The sequence below is a fragment of the Trichoderma evansii genome (genome assembly GCF_050947405.1).
Source record: "Trichoderma evansii strain SZMC 28006 chromosome Unknown GGI43scaffold_25, whole genome shotgun sequence".
Lineage (NCBI taxonomy): Eukaryota > Fungi > Ascomycota > Sordariomycetes > Hypocreales > Hypocreaceae > Trichoderma > Trichoderma evansii.
Genome location: NW_028145181.1, coordinates 342717 through 365960, shown reverse-complemented (window position 1 = coordinate 365960; position 23244 = coordinate 342717). Strand labels below are relative to the sequence as shown.

Below are 23244 nucleotides of genomic sequence, written 5' to 3'. Positions count from 1 at the left end.
GCGCTCGCAGTGTTTGATCTGAGCCCTCTAGGCCCTGGTGAGTGACTTGAGGGCACTGCTAGCTACTAAGAGACCAAGATCGGCAGTGCCTTAGCGGCATCAAGTTCTCCCAACTAATGCAGCAGGTACATGTCGCCTCACCCGCTGTCCTTTCTTAGCATCATCCCATTCCAGCCCTTGCTTCAGTCCTCGTACAGATTTGTTTCTGTCTTCTACATCCCCCTGCTTCTCTTGGCATCTCATCTCCCCATCGCTCTCCTCTATCTTGCAGACTTAGCTCAGACCGGGTTCGACCGTATTTTGACCTCCTTGTGTTGCTTGCGCCCCGAGATGCGTTCAGCTTAACTCAACTCAACACGGCATGTGCTTCTTGCAGTTTGATATATTTGACGTAGCACAATCTGTGCTCCAAACAACTCGAATTCTCAGATAATGGACTCACCACGGCAAGATGAGTCGGAGAGAGCCTCAAATGAATCCACCTCGGCGGACGGCGCCAGGGCAAGCGACGATCAGACGCCCACCTCAGCTATGAGTGCAAGATCCGATCAGCTGTTGGGCCACCAGTCACCCCCTTCAGCCTCTGATCTCGCTGGTCGAGTGTTCCCAATCCGCTCTGTAGTCCGCGTCGACCCTATTGCCGACGATGACTTATTCCCCCATCTGGCCGAGACTGATAACCAAGGCCCTGGCATACCAGTACACCTGCTCAGCTCTGCCAACCGGTCGGAGTCTTGGACCGATGCTCGAAGGTTAGAATATGAGCCCATGTCACCAACATCACCGGCTTCATCAGATGACCGAGCTGCCCAAATCCGTAAAAAAAGGGCCATGAGTGGACCCTACAGCAGCCTCCAGGCGGATGCCGTTCGTCACAGCTCATCGACGCCTTTAAATTTAGACCTAACTATTTCAGATAAAGATGACGAAGAATCAATTGCACCTGGTGACGATGACGAAAAGAGCTCTGAAGGCGATAATTCATTAGTCCCGGCCGAGGTACCTCTGAATTCTGACGGCCAGCCACCAAGCGATTTCCAGCATGTTGCAACTCGTTTTACGCACGTCATGACCGACGACGGTCATGCCGTTATCACTGGGAGAGATGGTGTTTTGCAAAGATGCGAAGAAGAGCCCATCCATATCCCAGGTGCTATTCAAAGCTTTGGTGTCCTCTTGGCCATGCGTGAGGAGAGCGAAGGCCAGTTCGTTGTGCGATATGTCAGCGAGAATTGCCAAAATCTCCTTGGCCGCACACCTCAGCAGCTATTTGGACTTGAGAGCTTCCTGGATATCTTAACTGAAGAGCAACAAGACAACCTCCTGGATCATATTGACTTTATCCGAGATGAGGACGCTGACCCTGCTGCCAATGGACCAGAGGTCTTTAGTATCTCGATAAGAGGCCGGAAAGGAAAAAGGAGTACAAAGCTATGGTGTGCAATGCACATAAACCCCGCTCACCCTGATTTAATCATCTGCGAATTCGAAAAAGACGACGATCAAGAATTTCCTCTCCGACCTCCGGAAGAAAAGGACACTCCTACCTCTACGCCTACCCCTACAGATACCCTTAACGGCAATCCCACATTGGAGCAAATAGAAGAAAGCACAGAGATTTTAAGCAAGCCACTTAGGATTTTGCGAAGCGCCAGGAAGAAGCGAGGCGACCAGGGGGCAATGCAAGTATTTGATATCATGTCCCAAGTCCAGGAGCAGCTTTCTTCAGCCCCTGATCTCGACATCTTCCTAAAAGTCCTCATTGGAATAGTCAAAGAACTCACAGGATTTCACAGAGTCATGATATACCAATTTGACTCTTCTTGGAATGGAAAAGTTGTGGCCGAGTTGGTCGACGCTTCCAAGACTTCAGATTTATACAAAGGTTTACACTTCCCAGCATCTGACATCCCCGCCCAGGCACGCAATTTATATAAGCTGAATAAGGTTCGATTGCTCTACGACCGAGACTTGCAAACTGCTAGGATAGTTTGCCGGACTAAAGAGGATCTCGAGGTTCCCCTTGATATGAGCCATGCGTATCTGCGGGCCATGTCTCCCATTCATTTGAAATATTTAGCTAATATGGCAGTGCGATCATCCATGTCAATCTCTCTCAATGCTTTTAACGAACTTTGGGGGCTGATGGCATGTCACTCTTATGGCAATCATGGCATGCGTGTTTCTTTCCCGATTCGGAAAATGTGTCGCTTGGTGGGGGATACGGCCTCGAGAAATATCGAAAGACTGTCTTATGCATCGCGACTGCAGGCTCGCAAGCTGATCAACACTGCCCCAACTGACAGGAATCCAACCGGATATATAATTGCATCTTCTGATGATTTATTGCGACTATTTGATGCCGATTTTGGTCTGCTGTCCATTCAAGGAGAGACCAAGATCTTGGGGGCTATTGAGCAGAGCCAAGAAGCTTTAGTCATGCTCGAATATCTTCGAGTGCGCAAATTGACATCAATTGTTGCGTCTCAAGATATTAGAGAGGATTTCCCGGATTTGCAATACCCCCTTGGATTCCAGGTAATCGCGGGATTATTATATGTGCCCCTGAGTGTTGGAGGTCATGACTTCATTGTTTTTTTCCGCAAAGGACAGATTAAGGAAGTCCGATGGGCTGGAAATCCCTATGAAAAAACGCTTCGAGAGGGTACCGTGGGCTACCTAGAGCCTCGATCAAGCTTCAAAACGTGGAATGAGATTGTCATTGGTAAATGTCGCGAATGGGTTGAAGAGCAGGTTGAAACTGCGGCGGTTCTCTGCTTAGTCTACGGTATTATATCCCAAACCTAAAATCAAATATGCAAGTTAGATACTGACTCTTATACGTATAGGCAAGTTTATCGAAGTCTGGAGAGAAAAAGAAGCCGCTCTACAAAACACTCGCCTGACAAGACTTCTGCTGGCTAACTCGGCGCACGAAGTTCGCACACCACTTAATGCTATCGTTAACTATCTTGAAATTGCCCTAGAGGGATCACTCGATCAAGAAACTAGAGATAACCTTGCAAAGTCTCATTCGGCGTCAAAGTCGTTGATTTACGTCATCAATGATCTCTTAGACCTAACCAAGACTGAAGAAGGCCAGCATTTGATTGTGCAAGAAACTTTTGACCTTTCTACTTGTGTGGATGAAGCCATAGATCCGTTCCGCGGTGACGCAAAGCGAAAAGGTATTGAATACCAGATCACGAAGCATTCCGGATTACCTCGATTTGTACAGGGTGATAACCGACGTCTTCGCCAAGTTATCGCAAATATTACCGCAAATGCGATTGCCCATACAGATTCTGGATATGTTAATGTGGACATTCTCCCTGCCGAGGTTAAAGAAGATCGCCAAGTGATAATACAAATCGTGGTTGAAGATTCTGGATGCGGCATGGATCCTCAACAAATAGAAGCCCTCTTTCGAGACCTCGAGCAAGTCAGTACAGAAGGATCGGCATTTCAGCCGGCAAATGATGAAAAAGATGAAAAGAAAGAAATAAAGACCTTAGGACTTGGCCTAGCCGTCGTAGCCCGGGTCATCAGAAATGCAGGCGGCCAGCTAAGGTTGAAATCGAAAGAAGGGGAAGGCTCTCAATTCATTATTCAATTGCCGTTCCAACTACCCGAGGAATCTCCAGATGCAGAGGCCTCTGGATCTACTAATAACTCGATTTCCTATACCTACGATCTTTCGGCAACCAAATCGCTACCCCTGGCGCAAGAGAACGAGATTTTACTGCTTGATCATAGCAAAGTTTCGACGACAGATGCGATTTCTTTAGGACGACAGAGCCTTGATAGTCGCCGGAGTGGTATAAGTCAGGATGGAAGCCAGAAAAGTGACGCGGATCGCTTAATTGACGCCATCAAAACTCCCCTTTCACTGCAAGATAAAGTGAAAGACAAAGATGGCGAATATTTCTCTTCCAAAGCTCACACATCAAGTGCTTCTAATAAAATTAGCAACACAAGTTTCACAAGCTTCACTGTCCATTTAAATGAGCCTCCCAATCAAAAACCTTCTGTTAACCTTTCTGATGAAGATCTTGGCACCGCTAAGATCCGTGACACGAAGGTGCCAGTTCGAGCAATCAAGGTACTGGACGAGTACATGGATATGTCTTCTTCTTTCAAACATGAGAAGAAAGCAGAAAGTATTTCTGAAGTCGATACCGATGCAACTGAAACGAAGCGCCGGCCCAGCTTGATTAGCAGCAGCACTGCGGCGGATAACAACGCGTTGCATGTGCTCGTTGCAGAAGATGACCCCATTAACATGAAAATTTTGAAAAAGAGGTTAGAGAGAGCTGGTAATAGCATCCATCATTCAGTAAATGGACAGGACTGTGCAGCAACATATAGCGATAATTCATCTGCGTTCGATGTTGTCCTCATGGATATGCAGGTAGGCAGAAGCTACTTTCTAGATGCCCTTCTTGTTTCTTCTTCAAAGGCACTAACATAATTTTCCAGATGCCTATTGTGGACGGCCTTACTAGTACTAAGATGATTAGAGAAATGGAAACATCATCCGAACACAAGGGCCATTCAACCTTGGCTGCGAAATGCGGCCATATTCCCATATTTGCCGTGTCGGCCTCTCTAGTGGAAGAACTGAAAAATACTTACATCGAAGCAGGCTTTGATGGATGGATTTTAAAACCGATTGACTTTAAGAGACTATCAACGCTTTTAAGGGGCATTTATGATGCTGAAACGCGAAATTCATGCATGTATGTGCCTGGGGAGTGGGAAAGAGGTGGCTGGTTCACAAAGTCAACAGAGGAGATCGTTGTAGGAACTGATTGAAAAAGTAATGATATTAACGAAAGTTTTCAGTGTAAAAGGATTATTGGGAAATGTATACGAAAATATCGTGGGCGCTGGGTGTTCGGTGAGAATTATATCTTTTTTGTTCAATTTTATTATGAATAGTTTTACTTGGGCGATAGACGAGCCATTATAGATTCACTTTTGGGAGATTACGGCATGTCATATAGCGGATCGGGGAGGAGTAACAGGAAATTATGTCTCGGCACATGGTATTTTGCAGGTATATGAAATGTTACGGCGCTTTAGCTAAGCTAGAGCATTATAATCCATAATAAGAGACATCATGAGGAGATAAGTTCATTATCAAAATTGGGCTTTTTTAGCGACTGAAGCGAATTTTGCAATTCTGCTAGTCATTGCTTTACGAAGAGGATTTGTGTCATCCAGCTCATATGCTAATCTTTACAGTGAAGAAGAGCTTTAAGAGAAGACCCAGAGCCTTTGATGGCATAGCTTCAACTGTAGTAGGTCAAAAGAAAAATCATATGCACTGAAGATGAGCTACCGCAATAGCGTTCATACACACATCTTGACCCGTACAACTTTGATAGGTAATGCTCATAGATACATCAAGTGGAATGGATGTTAACGGCTCTATGATTCATAATGACGAGAGAAGAAATGCAAATGATGTCTATTCAAAGTAAAGTACTAAATTAGAGACCTTCTATCCACAGTGCATTTTAGAATCGTCAAAATCCCCTTTTTACTAAACACCTAATTCAGAAGCAAAAAAAGTAGTCGATGCACTAGAGACGTGTAAATTGTAGGCTATATACCTCCCTCGCTCTCCAAAATAGTAACGTCCAAAGAAAGAAGATGGAAAGAATCGGAATCTCATTATTCGAAAATAAAAAATGTATATGCAAAAAGAAAAAAAAAAGGAAGATCGTTATTACAATAAACATCCTATACCACACGATGCATCAATATCACTTTTTGAATTTCAACATCCTCTTGAATAGGCCGGGCTTTGCTTCGTGGTTCTCCTCTTGGATGTTGTGCTGACCGACGATGCCCAAAAAGACTTGGTCAAGCGTCGTGGTGCTGACACTGTAGTGCTCAACGCCGAGACGAGCCTTGTTCTCTTCAAACAAGACGATGAGTCGTCCAATGGCACCTTGGCTGATATCATGTCCGATGGGCGTCACATCGTCCACATTTGGGCCTTCAGTCAGGGACAGAACTTCGCTCGACAGAACTGAGAAACGTAACTGTCCATGATACATCTTTGACTCAAGGTTGGCTGTGGGTAGAATATCACGAATCCATGAGGTTACGGCGTTCATCTCCTCGTCTGTGGTTCTGGGCGCTGTGCTCGACACGAGGTGCACGTGTAAAGCATCGCCAAAGCGGTGTCGCAGGTCATCAGGTGTGCCAAGGGCAAGCATACGTCTGGCTAGAATGCCGGCACGGCCAGCCAATGCATCAGCCTCTTCCATGCTATGCGTTGTCAACAGGATAGATCGGCCAGGAACTGTTGCCTGGAGCGTCTTCCACATGACTCGCTTTGCTGCAGCATCCAGACCTGACGATGGCTCATCAAGCAAGACAACTCCGGGGTTACCCATGAGAGCAATTCCCAGACTGAGCTTACGCTTGTTGCCACCCGAGAGAGCCGCTGCCATGCGTGTCGAGAAGGAACTGAGACCCACGGCCTGTAAGACGGCAGTAACATTGTGTTCGATGTCAGGGATACCCCGAACTTGAGCATAGAACTCGAGATGCTCTCGAACTGTCATCTGATCCAGAGCGTCAATTTGGGGACAGACACCAAGGTTTGCCCTTGCGCCTGCCAGATTCTTTGTCACAGACACGCCTTCAATGAAAATGTCGCCGCCGTTTAGATTCGGCTTCAGGTCACCTCGGACCAGCGATATAGTGGTGGATTTACCGGCTCCATTGGGACCCAATAGAGCAAAGACCTCGCCACGCTTAACACCAAAGCTAACGTTATCCACGGCAAGGTTCTTGCCAAATGATTTGGTTAGATGCAAAATCTTTAGGCCATCGTCTTCTGTAGAGTTTGTGATTCTAGCCACCTCATTGCCCACTTCCTCATCGGGTTGGGCAGAGACTTCTGGATGCTTATGGCGATTAAACAAAGCTCTTGCAGAAGACCCTACGTTGCCACTGTCGAACCAAAGTAGGAGTCCAAACAAGATGAAAGATTGGATAATAAGATAAAGGATGGGGCCTCCGTATTGTTTGATGCCGCCGGGATTTGTTGCAAGTTCGTTGCCGTCGCAAGCAGTAGAGAAAAGGTTGGTTGCTAGGAATAGAGCTCTAGTCGCGGAGCCGATGGGCATGAATGCCGAGATCACGTAATGACAGACCAAAAGGGTGCTATCGATCTTGGAGACCTCGACATACGTAACGACACAAACGTAGGCGATCAAATAACCGAGGAAGAAAACCGCTTGTAAAGCAGCCGCCCATGCAAATGTAGCAAGTTGAGATTTGGTGAAGAGAGAGACAAAGTAGGCCACCAAAATGGAAGCCAGGCCGTATAGGAAGAGGACCACAAAGACGTACTCTATATGAAACCAAATGTTTGATAGCCCGGCCCATAGAGCGGTAACAATTGCCGCACCAACAAGAGCCATGGAAAAGTCAAATATCAGATAAGCCATCCATAAGGGAAAGGGTCTGACACCATTAGAATATTGCAAGCTGCGCACAAATCTCCTGCGCTCGTTACTTGGGTACAGGGCGAAGAATGCGGGATAGCAAGCAAGTGCCAGGCCCATGTAGATGACTAAATTTAAAGCCTTGCCAATTGTAGGATTGAAAGGGACATCAAAGGAGGACCATGATGTTGCAATCGTAGTGTTGGTTAGCAAGACGTCGAGGAACTGCTGAGCTGTGAGCGGGCTCGTGACGAATAAGTTGGCAACCCACGCAATAGTAGGGTTTGTGGTTTTATCGCCGAGCCAAAGACCCGTAGTCACGTTTGCGTAATTATCTTTTATGAACTGATTGAAGTCATCAAACGAGTCAACAAGGTGTAGATTGCCAAGAGAAGCTGCGGCAATGTTGAAGAGCGGACCAGGGCTGCCAGCAAAGACAGGCTGGAAGAGACTTGAAACAAGCGACAAGTTGAATTTGTCAGATGGTCCGGCAAGGAAAACAAGGCTGTCGTTGTCACCTATTTGAGTGAAAGCGTCTTCTGTATCAGAGGTCGAGGCTTGATCACTGGGCTTGCAGCCTGTTGGTCCATTGCCTTTCACAAATAGAGACGTCAATCCCGCTGCGGCAATTGGAAGTAGGAATGCAATAGCGTAGAGAATCCAATTCCTCTTCAAGACTGTCCAGCGTTTCTTGAAAAGAATAACAGCTTGTTCGAAATATCCCACTCGCCTGCCGTCGAGAAGCTTAAGGCCAAGGCTGGGCTCCATTGGGGTAGTGCTGTAGCCTTGCGAAGAGCTGTTGTCGTCTTTAACTGGCATCTTTTCGACGATAGTTTCTCGGAAGACTTCCTCATCTTTAATCTCCTCGGCAACCTGCAAGAAGACATCCTCAATGGTTGGGCCAGAGAAGCGAAAGTCTGTGATATTGGCCTTCTGAAGCGCCTTGATAACCTGGGCCGCTAAGTTGGACGTAGGGGCAACATAGGTGATCAGATCAAAGGCATCCTTCTTCTTCACGCCGTCGATAGTGGGCGAATCCTTAATGTCTGGATTTTTGTGCACGTTAACTCTATAGCCACCTCCAAGCTTATCTTTCAATTCGACGGAAGAGCCTTCAGCCCGTAGTGTTCCCTTTGATAAAATGGCGATATGATCAGCAAGGAGGTCTGCCTCATCCAAGAAATGCGTAGTCAAAATCAAAGTCCTCTTTCCTCGCTCGGCCAAGAGAATGTCCCAAAGCTTCCGGCGAGAAAGCGGGTCAATACCACTGCTCACTTCGTCCACACAGCAAACAGCACTTCCACCTGCCAACATCATTCCAAGCTGTAGCTTTCGTTTTTGGCCTCCAGATAGGGTTTTAGCAAGAGCCTTTCGTTTATGAGGGAGGTCAATGGAGTTGATCAGCTCAGTAATTTGCTCATTGGTCGCTGGCGCATTCGGGGACTTGAGTTTATCGAATATGATGAGATGCTCTTCGACAGTTAGGTCGTCCCATAAGACGTTCTTCTGCGGCGCAATGCCCATACCACCCTGTCCATCAATTGTAATTAATCCACTTGTTAGTTTATTCAGACCAGCAATAGCATCTAAAGTTGTACTTTTCCCACTTCCATTGGCGCCTAAGAGGGCCACGATCTGACCTTTCCTGACATTAAAGCTGAGCCCATTGACCGCTACAACAGGTTCCTTTGGCTTGGATCCCAATGAAAACAAGCGCGAGAAGAAGCTAGGCTTATAAATTTTGGTGAAGCCATCCAGCTGGATGGCATTATCGCCAAGACTGCCATCCCCGGCCGCCAAGATCTTACGACCCTCAGTCGAGGTACCATAAAATCGCTTTTCAATTAGCGCAGCGAGAAGGGGGTATACAAAAATATGAATGATCAAGAAGACCCAAAGAGCGATACCTGGAAGCTTCCAGGGGCTGCCCGGAGCTATCTTAACAAGGTTGGTAGGTATATCTTTTCTCTCAAAACGAGACATGAGCGTGATGAAGTAGACATAGGCACAGGGCGAGAAAAGCAGCGATAAAATCACCACAGGTCCCGTTGAAGGCTGTGTCAGAGACTGCGCCAAGATACCAAGTAACAAGATGGCAAGAATAGCGGTAATACCACTGAGTTGGGCCTTTTTGAAGAAGGATGCAAACAAAATCGACATGGAGGCAATGGCAAGACCAGCGGTGATGTGGAAGAGAAGGACAATACCGAGACTAGTGTACGCAAATACACCATATTTCACGATGACAGATCCTATAATCCACGCTGGAGCATATATAATGGAGAAGGAAAGATGGTGAGAAATGATACGAGCTGCCAGCGCCATCCACGGTTTGCGAACAGGCATCATCGCATCTACAAGCTGCGACATGCCAGACTCACGCTCGGTAGCAATGTGACCAGTCAAGTGGTATGAGATCCAAATCACAGAGGCAATGAAGGCAACTCCCATGAAGCTTGTAATGGCCTTGTGGAAGATTTCCCTTACCTTGACTTCTCTCTGTTTCTGAGTCATGCTGGTGTAGGGCATCTCCTGGGTGTTGGCGAGAGCCTGAGGCGCGCTGGTGTGGTTCATACCGGCAATGATACCGTCGATAGTACGCTGAATAGGCAAAAGATAGACCTCTTCAGGATTATCACTCCTGTCAACGTCGATCTTGATGGGGCTGCTCGTCATCTCAGCATCCGTGCGGATGGTGTAATTCCATATGCCACCCTTTCCCTCGTTTGGTGAAGACCGCATGACGACAGCCCCAAAACAAGCCGTAACTCCCCGCAAGCTACTCCGGCACTCGGTGAGCAAAGTATCTTCGCTGCTTGCCCTGACGATATCGACGTGAGGCCCCTGCGCCTCTATTTGCGATTGGAGCGAATCCAGTACTTTCTGTATATTGCCGCCTGTGAATCCGCTGTCGATTAAAACAATTTTGTCTCGCCCGCTACCGAAAGCGTCGTCAAATGCCTGCGAAAGCGTCTTTATAGGATGCACCGAACCGAAGCCATATAGCGCAGGCGGAACAAACAGGTTCTTGGCGAAGCTGAAGAAGGCGGCCAGGATGATGGGTACGAGGAAGGCCATGATGACGATTTTTGTAGGATGACGGAGTAGTAGATGTCGAAAGTTTTTGGACATTAAAGTCCGAACTTGCTTAATGAAAGCCATGGCGACGAAAGGCGAGCTCGACGGCCGTGAGCTATGGGGAGCGTATTTGGGTATCCCCTGCGATCCTTTTGCGCTTCTCCAACATGTAGTGGAATCCCAGCTTCAAACGAGAGAAGTAGACACACACAGTACGCTCGCCAGTTACACACCGCCGAATAAACAAGTACTATAGAATATCAAAGAGAGGATGAGAGGTTAGAGGTTGCGTGCGTCGCCTTTGCGACCCGCGTCCATAGGTTAAGCTCGTGCTGGCGCTTCAGATATATTCTCCATCAGATGTCGCGCGAACCGCTTGGATGCATGCCCTGGCAGTAACGGAAGAAGCAGATGGAGAGGCGAAACACCGTGGCGTTAAACGTCGGCGGAATTTAGACGATCGAGGGTCTGGGCGGTGCGAAGAAGTCAATTGAGATGAATGGGTCGATGCTCAGTGTCTGACTGTGTTGTCGATTGGAAAAGACAAAGCCCCATACGGAGTTCTTTAGTGAGACTCGGCATTGACCAGGGTGTCGGTTCTTGGCTTAGCTCATGTCCGTTGATCGATCCTTCCTTTTCTTCTTCTGCTTCTTCTTTCTCCTTTTTCTCAGCTGGTGATATCAAGGCCTAAATTCAATATAATCCCAGTAGAGAAGAAGACAAGAAAACGAGGAAATACTTCTGTAACGCACCAAGCAGCCACACGGGACATCGCGCAAAGCCCGATCCGCTTGGCTTGAACGCCTCGATACAAGTAAGACAAAACAGAGTAGCTGTTGCGCCCCAATTGGCCAAGTTACACAATCCCCACAATTTACGCGGAGGGTATACGCGGACGCTAGAAAAACGCCCCTCGGGGAATCAGCCAAGGGTGAGAAAGTATCTGAATCCAAGGTCGGCCGGTAATAAGCCAGGTATCGGAGAAACTCGTGCTCTGCATTTTTTTTTTGTAGTAAGGCATGCTGCTGTAAGTATACCTAATCAATACATTTCAATAAATAAATACAGTGAGTTATAGATAATTATTTATTATCCAAAAGAAGTGAGTAGCCCAAAGCTGAACATCCTAAAGCTGGGCACAGCCAGCTTAAAAGCTCCACACCATGCGGGCTTAAAATCCGGAGCTCCTTATTAGCCCGACAAACCTACCTGTGTAGTATTTATAAAGGATCACAAAGCCACGGATTAAGCTTTCAAAGTTCACGATAGCTCGCCGTTCATGTTGGGGCAAGCAAATACAAATTAAAAAGAGGACTTACAGGTGAGGCTATCCGCGTATCTGCTGCTTAGATTCTTAGCATAGACCTCAATCTTCACTGTCAGCTCTTTAATTCCTACGCCGATTAGTCGCTGGCACTGGCTCCTGGCCGGGATTCGGGAAGACATCGATCCGACTTGGATTGCAGCCTGCGCGTCCCATCCTGCTGAGCCTCTCACCCTCTCTCTTTACGGATATATATTGCTGGATATGGCAAATGGATATTGTTGCTCGAAAGGGAGTAGTTCCTTTACACTAAAGATATACGACCTGCATTAAAATTGACGTATTGTACACTGTAGGCAACAACAAAGCAAAAAACTAAAAAATTGGCTAGGGGGTTCTTAACCCATATAATTTGCTCGTGTTCTCGTTCAAGATCGAAGTTTCGATAGAGATAGCTAGAAGGAGTGGCTTATTTAGCGTTAATAGCAACAAAAATAGAAATATACAACGCACTTTAAATGTAGCTAAAAAGTTAAAATCAAGCCCAAGATGGATATTTGTTCCATATGTACGGAGTACTAGATATGAAAGAGTCACATATTCATGAGTAGTATATAGTTCATTCCTCATTCAACCAAAAACCCACCGCCCCCTTCATCGACATCATCATCGCCAACCAAAAATCCACCTCCTCCGCCATCATCCTCATCATCAACTACCATGTCAAACTCCTCAGTTTCATCACTTTCTGCACCCTTTGCCTCCGCTTCTAGTTCTGCTTCTCTATCCGCTTGCTGTCTCTCCTCTTCCCCTACTCCGCTCCAGATTCTCTCCCGAATCCTCAGGCCCATGAGGAAACGCCTCCAGAGCTTCAGCGCTACATATCGTCTCTTCTCCTCTTCTACCTCTTGCTCCAGATCAAGCATGCCCTGAATGCCTGCCCGGACAGCCTCTTCAAACTCTTTTGCAATGACAACACCGTTTAACACAGCCGTGCCCTGTCGCCCCTTGAATTGGAACCCCGTAAGTGCTGGTGCACAGTCAATCCCTAGAACATACGCCGCACGCCTAGCGTGTTCGTCTGCTATGTGAACGCCGCCTTTGGGTATCATGCTGGGTACATATACTTCGATGTTTCCAAACTTGTTCTTCGGAACTCGTCCGTTTCGTACTGGGGCTGGCTCATATAGTTCTGTTTGGTCCATTGTGTAGATTGGAGTCCCCGCATCGCCATCTGCATCTTCATTTTGCTCTTGTTCGTCAAATCTAGATCTCTTATTTTGCACACGTTTGGGTAGCCACTTGGCAGGAATCTCCATAGGCTTTACCTCACGGCCCAGTCGGAACCATTTTTCGGCACTCCTCGCTATTCGTACATCCTTTCGACGGAAAACCTTTTCCAGGGGAGCTCTAGCTCCAACTGCAACCGTTCCAGACGGTACAGCCCCTGGAATGAGCACTTCGTGTCGACGTAAATGGCGCTCCAGCGCATATACGGGATGATCCTTAAAATCCTGCACGTTTCTTGGCATTGGCTCTCTCGCCTCGACTCCAGCAAGCTCGATGTCTTCGATCTGATCTAGATCGCCAGGAGTTTTGGGTTGATACATCTTCATTACCTTATTCCACCACCGCTTACCGTCGTCTAATGCAGTTTCTATGCGCAACTTTCGCGTCTTTGCCGTATATGCTTTTGTATACCGTCGGGTAACATCCTTTGCAGTGCCATCTGCGTTGAATGCAATAACGTAGCTTAAAGAATTTTCCTTATCTGTTATGGGAGGCTCGAAGATCTTGGGCTTCCAAAAAGAATTCATCACAACTGGGTCTGTAGGCTGCCATTTTTGGTGTCCAACATCTAGTATTTCCACCCAGTATATTGGATAAGGTGATTCGCGTATTCGCTTAGGCGCTTCGAATACTTGGCGAGGTTTAGAAGGAGCTGCTTTGGGCTCAAACTTGTAATCCGATGCATTTGGGTGTCCTAATCTGCGCCTAGCAGTAGAAGGACCTGCGGAAGCGGTTGATGAGACGGCGTTTGCCATTTCTCTATATTTTGCTACCTCAGATAACATCTGTTCGGTTTTGGAGACTGATTTCGACTTGGAGCTCTCTTTAGGTTTCGGTAGTGTAGGTCCTGCAGAGCCAAATGAAAGAGGCTGTAGCGAACATACAAGTCGTGCACGAACACCAACGCTTCTTAGTAAAGCACAATACAGCTGAGCTCCAACATCTCGCGAGCCTTGGAATGTTTTGGCTGCTTCTCTAAAATCTGATTTATCCAGACATGAGTCCATATCACTGGGAGGCTCGTACTAAAGACGATATTAGAAACGATTCTTGAGACTTTAGGAACAAAATACGTACGCTACTAAGATGGTCCACCTCTTCTGCCCATAGTGACCTCCTCATGCCACGCTCTGTAATCTCATATTTTGTCGTCCACATATCTGCAACCAACTTCAGTCCATTTTTAAGGCTCTCAGTTCTTCCAAATTGCGATAGATTTGTTCCTGGAGTCAGATATTGAATCATTTTGTCTGCCAGATGAGACCGAAGTTGAGCTTGAACTTGAGAATCATTGCACCAATGATTCCGCTTCGCCACATGAGATAATAAGCATATCAAATGAGCTTTATGAATATCAAGGCGGCGCTCTCTTTCTTCTTTAGTGATTGGTCTCCGTCTATCTGCCGCTTGTTTCGACGTCATTGCAGATTTTTGTGCCGACAGATTGAGCTCTAATTCTTTTGGTTCTTGTGATTCGGAATCTCCGTCTGGTAAGGGCATCATTAAGTCGACATCTTCAAAACGTAAATCTTCGTCTTCATCATCTTCATCCTCATCCGACCCTAGCTCAACTGTTTGAATAGTAGGCTCAGGAATAGCAACGTCTTCAAATTCTGCATCGTCATCATCATTCTCTTCTTCCTCTTCTTCGACGTCTTTTCCCCGACTAGGTTTTGAACTTGAAGCTGCAGCCAATAGTACTGGTGCCGGTTCTGCTGGCCTCTGATGCGATGGAATACCTTCACGTCTTCTTTTCAGCGGCCTCTCCGGTGAGCTTGCGGCCGGCGCGGCAACTCCAGCTTCAGCCAGCATCTCTTGATATATGTCCGGCTCATCTCCGTCAGCGGAACTCGCCTGTTGCCGACCGCCCCTTTGAGGGACGCTGCGTTTCCTTCTAACCATTCTCACACAACATGTTAGAATTTAGCGTTAATCCAGGTTTACTTCACTGCAGGCGTATACCCGCGATCTCAGTAACTGCGTCATGAGGATCCACGCGAGTGGCGGCGCGAAATCACGTGCTTTTTAATAGGCGATGACTAAGACTTTATTCCCCCTTATTCGAGATCGTACAGAGAAAGACCACGGCAGCACTTTGTAGGCGTATAACATCTGTCGCCGTTTTATATCTTCAGATCACGACAGACTATTTGCTTCATCAATAATTTCTAATCTGATAGAGCTGAACATAGATGATACCTGGATTTTACTCTTCTCCCCGAGAAAGGCTACTGCTTTTAAAAGTGGGAACATGACCCTAGTAATTACTCAGGAAGGTAATTTCATGTTATATTGCGCAAGAAAAAAAAAATTACAGCAGCATGAAATCTAGAATATCTATCACTGATAGACCCCAATAAACATACTTCCTTGCTATCAATAAGCCCGGGATCCCACAGTGACTTCTTGGAAACTCCATAATCACTCAGTCAAAGTTTAAAAAAAAAAAAAAGCAACACAGCATAAGTGCCATATAAGCAACAAAAGACCACCACGATATCAACGCCATTCAATACCAAATGCGCACTTCAAACTCATTTATTTTGTCAACCAGCCCAAATAATCGGCAACAATTAGGGTTACCATCCTATATGAATATCAGTTACTTGATCCTCACATATGCCAGTTTCCAGGAATGAAGGAGTCAAAACTTACGCATGAGGGGCAATGCGGACGTAGTACGTTCCAAATCCTCGGTAAAATCTCAAGATGCCCTCCTGTCTGGCTACCTTGGTGAAGCAATCGGCCATACCCTTATAAGGAAGCCTGCCATCGGGACCCTTTGACTGCTTTTGCAATCTTGTCTTGACAAAGTCGAATGGGAGACTGAAAAAACTGGCGAAAAAGCCCGCAATAGCACTGGCGCTAAGAGTCTGGGCTCGAGCAGACAAATCCGTGTTCTTCTTCATCTGGGCCTTGGCCTCGCTGAAGAAAGCGAGCTGGCCAAAGTTGAGAGCCATGGCACGAACTACAGTTGGTGCGGCGCCAGCCCAAAGAGCAGCGATACCTTCACCCTTGGCGATAGATCCTAGCGCGTCTACTACTGACTTGTAGTTCTTGCGCTCTGCAATGGGTTTTAGGCCATCGCTCTGCATTCGGATGAGCGCCAGATCTGCTGGGTTACCAAGCATGGCTGCCAAACCACCAGCTGCCAAACCAGCAGTTGCGCGGTCTCCGAAGCCGATACTTCGATCCTGAGCTTTTGCTCGTTCTGTTAGCCTTGCCATGAAAGTGTCGAAGAAGCCCAGTCTAGCGGTTGTGTATACAGCTTGTCGAAGAAGACCAGCAGAGAGACCAGTATACAGGTCGAGAGCCTTTCCACTGGAGATAATCTGTCGAGTGACAGATAATGCGGTTGGCTTTGGCCCTCCGGAGGTACCCTCACCAGCAAGCTGGATGCGGACCTTTACCATGTCGACTGGCTGGATTACAGTGGTGGCTACCATTCCACTGATGCCTCCATTGATGAAGGGTAAAGCAGCCTTCATGACTGGAGTGTGAAGAACATCGGATGCCTTTGCAACCGTGTCACTTCTTTTGACGGATTCCATGACGTTTGAGGTCCTTGACCGAATGGACTCTGCGGCTTGCCTGATGGAACTCATGGCGACAGCAGCGAAGGGCTAACTTATATATATTATAGTTTTATATTTTATCTCAGGTAGTCCGGATCGGATCTCGCCAACAGAGGACCCTGTCTGTTTCTCTAGTGACTATGGCATATTAGTCAAGCCCAAGAAGCATCCATATAGTGGCAACACGAGTGACATTATGAGCGGTATAATAGGAGGCATGGGGATGGATGGTGGATTAGAGGCATTAGAGTCTGGCTTCGGGACTGCGATCCCGCCATCGGCAACTTCTTGTCCCTACGCTCAACGGCAGGCCGACAGGAGCCGGTATGATACCCGAGCCTGAGGAGCGTGGAGGGGCTTCCGATCGGGAAGTCTAGGAGTGGGTTCAGGGTGGCTCCGCTGGCCGTCGCAGATTGGCGGGCGGACAAAGACAAGGCCGGAAACGAGAGCGCACTCACCAAGTAACTCCGCGTTTAAGTTCCCTTTCAATTCTGGATTCTGTTGAATCCAATGCGCCCCTATTTGAGTCGTGCGCACGAGGGCCGAGCCACTGGTGGGGGAAGGGGGGGTTTAATGAAAGCCGGGGATGACTGCGATTGCGATGGCGATGGCGATGACGCTGGCGGTGGAGACACGCAGCTTGAATGAAGCTGATATCAATGCCAGGCCAAATACCGAGAACAAGTGATGTTTTGCTAGCTCAGCAATTCAACGCTGTCTGGAGCCCGGATTTGGAATGTGCCGGGGCGGATGGTTGAGTGATTGCGGAGCGCAGATCAAGTGTGAGACGTGATGGGATTCAGATACACCTCAGGATGAGACCCGATGTATACAGCACTGTTTGCGCGAGGAGATTGAAGCGATGAAGCAGATAGCAGGCAAAGTCGTCACGAAGGTGCTATGAAGGTTTCAAAAGGAAGCAAGAGCAGAACAGCCGGCCAGTCGAGCATTTAATATTTAGTGCACGTCGTGGCTGATCATAAGCATGGCAGCCGCTCTCGTCCACTGGCGACCCTCCATCATGTGGCGAGGAGATGTTCACCGTGCGGAGAGACAACCTCGTTGGAGAGGAACAACAGCCTCTAGACTCGGTATCCCGGATGTCCAATTGCGGGGGAAGCATATGATGCATCCCCAACATGGCTACGGAGCAGCGGCCAACCACCAGAGCGTGTCAACCTTGCTAGTCATTGCCTGTGCCTTGCGTGGCGCTGCGCCGGCATCTGATACTGGCTGATGGGACATTTTTTGCGACAACACATGCGCCAGCACGATTGGCCATTGTGATGCAGCGATGATGAATCGACCGCGGTGGCAGTTGAAAACACATGGTGATGCGAATCCAATACTTTGGCCATGCATCTTGGTACATGAGTTGCAAAACCGGTTTAGGCTCCCTCAGGTGGTCCAGTGAGCTCCTGCCTGGAACGCTTCCTTGCAGCCGGCTCTTTTTTTAAGTGCTACTGTATGTTATTATTACGGAAGAGCTTGCAGGTGTACCTAATAGTACATGTGTATTCATTTGCCGGGATATTGATTGCAGCAGCTTGACTCTGGCTCTGGCTCTGGCTCTTACACGCTCGTTTCTGCGCTGTCCAGCATCAAACATCCAGGGATGGAGGCCAAACACTGGTTGCTCTTTGCCTGCTCAACGATGCTTGAAAATCATCGCTAGCGCCGCCAGCACATGAGAATCTTCAATCCCAACAGGCTTCATGGCGTTCGACTATTAGCTGCTTAACTCGAGGTCTGCACGCGTGCATCACACCCAAGAATGCGGGGTTGCGCCATGTCCTGCTTTCAGGCATCATACTGTAGCTTAGTCCAGGAGTCCATCCAGCCGATGCGACGTCACTCGATTGCAGTCGCAGGCGCGTTTTCGTCAGCCACGAAACAAGCTCCGGAGCTTTTTCGTATTAGCCTGTGCATATCTCATTGGGCGATTGGCGAGAGATTTGCTACCATGATTCGGCGGATGGGCGACATTTCACATGCTTGATCCTGCTGGCATCAGGTTCAAGTCCTGTCTTACCAAGTCTTGCACATGCCTCATCAATGACGTCTCCGTGGGTTTCTGCTATCTTTTGTCTCTATCCGACTGCCGGGTGGGCCAGATTCCAAGAACCCACCCGGGTTATGGAGCAAAGCCCCAGCAAGGACGCGCTGGCCCGAGCTTCTTGCATCGACTTGATGGCTGCTGTGGAGTCGTTGAATCGAATCCTAGCTGGCTAAATGGCGGGCTTTAGAGGAACCGAGAGTCAAGACAGCGTAGAGTAAGGTTGGCATCCCTTTTGGCGACTGGGAAATCCAGTCAATTCATTGCCATGTGAGCAAGTGATGCATATAGTGACCGTACATACTGCTATTAACTTGTACCTGACGCAGTGTTGGAATTTCCTTGTCTCACCGTCCACCAGCTTATCTGCACCAGATGAACTAACATGCAACAAAATTAGAAGCCATGTTATCGCCATTCTAGTATAGCGCCATCTACTACTGCTCAGAAAAGGGCTTCTCCTTTGTATGTACTCCGTATCTGCGGGGAACATCACAGAGTCAGTCGGTTCCTTTTTTCCGCGAACGACCACCAGCCAATACCTCGGGGCAAACGCTGCTTCTATCCGATCAGATCAATCCATGTACACATATGCACGTTCATTCCGATCAAATATTCCTCATCATTTCAGCCCGTGAAATTGATGCCCAGCTCATATCTGCGCTTAAGCCTTCTGGCGATAACAATAGCCGTCGAACGGGCGTAGCTGCCGCGCTTCAACCGATAATTCCCGATATCTGCTATCCGAACTTGTTACCGGGTCTGAGATAGCTCATTAGCTAAGATGCTAAGATTATTCGACATCCAGGTTCAACCATGGTATCCGCGTTCGGGAAAGGCCCATTCCATATCCCACTTGTCTCTCTAATTGCTGGCTGCTGATAGGCTCTCCGACCTCGCTATTGTATTTAACGTGCGTGCCTAAGCCAACCATCGCGGGACTGAGCTCCGCTGTGGACTTAATTCGATCAGTGGACGCCTCAATCTCATATCGGACACCGAGTCCTAAATCTCGGTTTCCGCACCGGCAGTGATGATATTTATACATTTTGTTCTTAGCCCTATTATCTATATCCAATTAGAGTATGGTTATTTCGAGATTCCACTAGCTAAATCTTGTTGGTGATAGACTACTATTTTCTGTACCACCTTTACAGTCATTGATGTTGTATCATGGAGAGATTTCACATATTGTAAAGCGTTGACGACTACTGTTCGTTTTTAATTATATACACAAAGCACATATACTCCAGTATCTACTAATCTAGTACAACGAGGGAAATCTCAAAAGTCGTCCGCCGTCAATAACAATGACAAGTCCGTTGCAGTAGGCCCCTGACTTTGAAATCAGGTACAAGATGGTTCCAGCCATGTCTTGGTCGTTACCCATTCTCTGCAAGGGTATGAACTGCGCGGGCACTTTGCCTGGGGTATCTGAATTTTCGTTGAAGCGGTTAACGATGGGTGCGGCCAATTCGCTCGGGAACACTAAGCGGCAAATATCAGTATCCGAGGTTATCATGGTATCTCTACTCCGATGGCGGAAATTGATATTACTTACATCCTGGGGCAATGCAGTTCGTTCTAGATGATAAATGACTCGTCAGCTATTTGAAATTGCTTGCTCATGGCAACGCCCTTGTAGACGACGACGTCACTTACCTGATATTCCATCGTGGCAGTGCGGCTGAGAGATGCTTGGCTACGTGTGTTGCGGCCGCTTTTGACTGGCCATAAGCCCAGCCTCCTGGCGCGGCTTTGTTGAAACTGGCAATGGAGCTGGTGACAATGATTTGAGAGCTTTGCTCCAGGTTACCTTTCTTGTTTCCTGCATCGAGAAGTTTCACAAATGCAATGGCGGTATACCAGACGGCGCTTGTGTTAACCGCAAAGGTATTTGTGTAATCTTCAAAGCTGATGTCCCAGTTTGAGTCTGCCCAATCCTCAATGGACGTGTCGTCCTGGAGCTGGATAGACTGAGGTCCACCAATACCTGAGTTGCAGACCAAGACGTTCAGATAGCCAGCGTCTTGCTTGATGAAGTCGACAGCCTGCTGTAAGCTTTCCTTAGAGGTCACATCGCATTTAACAGGTACGACATTTGGGCCTAGGGAAGCTGCGGCAGCTTCAAGCACCTCCAACCGACGCCCACCGATATAGACTTTGGCCGCACCATTTCTGGCCATTGCTCGGGCCATCATCAGACCGATGCCTGCATAAAAGCGAAGAGTTAAGACGTTGTATTTCCTAAAACAAATCTGTCTGGTCGAATAAAGCAGAGAAGATTTGTCAGGCCAGATGCTTACCAGTTCCGCCACCTGTAATGAAAGCCACAAGCCCATCGACACTGAAGAGATTATTGGCCACAACAGCCTCATCAACATTTTGAGTCGCCATTGTGCTTAGGATTTAAATTGGAGATGATGAAGCCTGATCTTCAGCTATTCAGCTTTCTTCTTATCCAGTTACACTTTGCGTGATGTCTTGAGATTTCTTATTCGACCCCTCACTCAAAAGCTTGGTAATATATTAGTCTCCATTCCCCACCATCTTCAAAGTTGAGCAATTCGGCCCATTCTCTCCGGTTTACCTATCTTCAAATATCTATACACTGTACCAAAGTGAAAGAGCAGCACTACATCCCTACCAAATTGCCCTATTTCACACAGTGCTACTCCCGGACGCGCACCACGCTAGCAATATTGAACAGGGGTCTTGGATTTTTTTTCGACAATTGCGATCAAGATCTTATCTTAGCTTCAAGCTGCCCAAGACAGAAAAAAAATTGTTGTCAACATGCCCAAACGAAAGCGCTCCGTCGCAGACACCGTACAGAATAAATTAGAAAAATATCGAATTGATATATTCCGAGCTCTTAGCTCTGCGAAAGTCTTTGAGCGAAAACGCTTCAGCACTAAGCTGCGCGAGCCTGGAATCACAGTCGCGAAGAAGACTAGATTAAACCGCGAGTATGAAGTTTTAAAAGTTTGTTCTACAGCCAAATCAATGTTCTTTCTCAAATAAAAGGGGTTGTTTAAGCTAACAGCAAGGATAAAGTCTCTCGATCTGCGGCAAACTGCCCGACACCACCTGCACTCGAATCTTCTCCGAATCAAGGCCATAGAAACGTCAGAGGACATCCCAGAGGAGCTCCGCGCTGAGGTTCCGCGACCAACCCTCTCTCCAGAAGAGATTGCATTGCAGAATAATGTTATAAGCATTCTTTGCAGCGCAACCTCAACCAGAAATGCGCTCGACCGTGCGATTACAGACATTTGCGAAACGCTCGGCGTACCCGTTCCAACCAAGTCGAAACGTGTGAGGAACAAGAGAAAAGACACAGAAGAGCAGCCCGCAGATAGGGAAGACGAGGAGAGTGACGAGGAGGACGTTAAGCCTTCAACCGACTCAAAGAAGAAGAAGAAGAAGCCAGAGCCTGTGGAAGAAGAGCCTGATAGCGAATCTGAGTTTGAGGGTTTTGGCTCTGATGCAGACGAGCCCAGGCCGACAATTGAAGAATTGGAAGGCTCTGATCAGGAAACTGCGGTGACAAAGTATGATGATCTACTGGGTGGCTCGTCTGACGAGAGCGAGGACGAATTTGACGAGGAGTTCTTGGCAAAGTACCGAGGGACAGAAAAGGTCAATCTAGATGATATATCAGTATCCGGTTCAGGGTCCGAAGCCGAAGATGAAGACGAGGAAGATTTAGATTCCATAAGCGGCTCGCGCTCACCTTCACCGTTACCAACGAGGAAGCCAAAGAAGTCGAGCAACGACGACGATGACGACGATGAGCCGAAACCCGAGGTCACGAAAAGCAAGAAGGAGAAGAAGGAAGACGACAAGAAGAAGCGGGCTGCCAAGGCGGCATTGAAAGCAGCTCGGCCGGGTGATTCCACTTTCCTTCCCACACTCATGGGCGGCTACATCTCTGGATCTGAATCCGCATCCGACATCGACGCCCCGCCCAAGAAACGTCGTGGACAGCGCGCACGCCAAGCCATTTGGGAGAAGAAATACGGAACAAAGGCGAAGCATCTTCAAAAGCAAGCCGAAAAGGGCGGCAGAGATTCCGGCTGGGACATGAAGCGCGGTGCTGTAGGACCAGACGACCAGGGTCGAAAGCCGTGGAAGAAGGGCGGCCGCGCACCTGCGGGGGCTGGCGGTAGAGGAGGATATTCACAGGGCCGAGGAGGAGCAAATGCGTACCAGGAAAGCAGACCAGCCCCTCCGCCCAAGCCAACCAAGAAGGATAATGAGGGGCCGTTACATCCCAGTTGGGAGGCTCGAAAGAAGGCAAAGGAGCAGCAGAAGGGTGCTGCGTTTGCTGGCTCGAAGATTGTTTTTGATTAGCGAAATTGTGATGGATAGTAGACATATGCCTATTGCATCTGGGAGCAGTATGAGAGTTATTATAGATATATCGCAATTGAAGATTTTGCGACAATAATACAAGCCATCTATGGCATACACTTTATGCCAAACCCAAATGCTATTAAAATTGGTATA

At 47.7% G+C, this 23244-nt stretch overlaps 6 protein-coding genes across 6 annotated transcripts; 2 read left to right on the top strand and 4 right to left on the bottom strand.

Annotated features, from left to right (window-relative positions):
- The first annotated feature begins 199 nt into the window (after positions 1 to 199).
- Positions 200 to 5037, top strand: GGI43DRAFT_216743 (uncharacterized protein). The gene is made up of 3 exons (XM_083200279.1): positions 200 to 2788; positions 2850 to 4411; positions 4480 to 5037. The coding sequence occupies exons 1-3, from the start codon at positions 433 to 435 to the stop codon at positions 4813 to 4815; spliced, it is 4254 nt and encodes a 1417-aa protein (XP_083056722.1). The 5' UTR covers positions 200 to 432; the 3' UTR covers positions 4816 to 5037.
- A 391-nt stretch (positions 5038 to 5428) lies between these two features.
- Positions 5429 to 10838, bottom strand: GGI43DRAFT_216729 (P-loop containing nucleoside triphosphate hydrolase protein). Its single transcript, XM_083200278.1, has one exon. It carries the CDS (start codon positions 10629 to 10631, stop codon positions 5772 to 5774), a length of 4860 nt encoding a protein of 1619 aa, XP_083056721.1. The 5' UTR covers positions 10632 to 10838; the 3' UTR covers positions 5429 to 5771.
- Positions 10839 to 11775: 937 nt separating this feature from the next.
- On the bottom strand, positions 11776 to 15073 carry GGI43DRAFT_415571 (uncharacterized protein). The gene is made up of 2 exons (XM_083207165.1): positions 14179 to 15073; positions 11776 to 14126 (listed from the first exon to the last, which is right to left on the bottom strand). The coding sequence occupies exons 1-2, from the start codon at positions 15001 to 15003 to the stop codon at positions 12438 to 12440; spliced, it is 2514 nt and encodes an 837-aa protein (XP_083056720.1). The 5' UTR covers positions 15004 to 15073; the 3' UTR covers positions 11776 to 12437.
- Positions 15074 to 15639: 566 nt separating this feature from the next.
- GGI43DRAFT_387519 (mitochondrial carrier domain-containing protein) lies at positions 15640 to 16706 on the bottom strand (the record flags this gene model as incomplete). Its single annotated transcript, XM_083203943.1, has 2 exons — positions 15640 to 15688; positions 15757 to 16706. The coding sequence occupies 2 exons, from the start codon at positions 16704 to 16706 to the stop codon at positions 15640 to 15642; spliced, it is 999 nt and encodes a 332-aa protein (XP_083056719.1).
- A 3182-nt stretch (positions 16707 to 19888) lies between these two features.
- Positions 19889 to 21407, bottom strand: GGI43DRAFT_216669 (SDR family NAD(P)-dependent oxidoreductase). Its single transcript, XM_083200277.1, has 4 exons — positions 21039 to 21407; positions 20395 to 20944; positions 20294 to 20316; positions 19889 to 20220 (listed from the first exon to the last, which is right to left on the bottom strand). Exons 1-4 carry the CDS (start codon positions 21127 to 21129, stop codon positions 19997 to 19999), a joined length of 888 nt encoding a protein of 295 aa, XP_083056718.1. The 5' UTR covers positions 21130 to 21407; the 3' UTR covers positions 19889 to 19996.
- Positions 21323 to 23244, top strand: GGI43DRAFT_216289 (Bud-site selection protein). The gene is made up of 2 exons (XM_083200276.1): positions 21323 to 21717; positions 21790 to 23244. The coding sequence occupies exons 1-2, from the start codon at positions 21529 to 21531 to the stop codon at positions 23086 to 23088; spliced, it is 1488 nt and encodes a 495-aa protein (XP_083056717.1). The 5' UTR covers positions 21323 to 21528; the 3' UTR covers positions 23089 to 23244.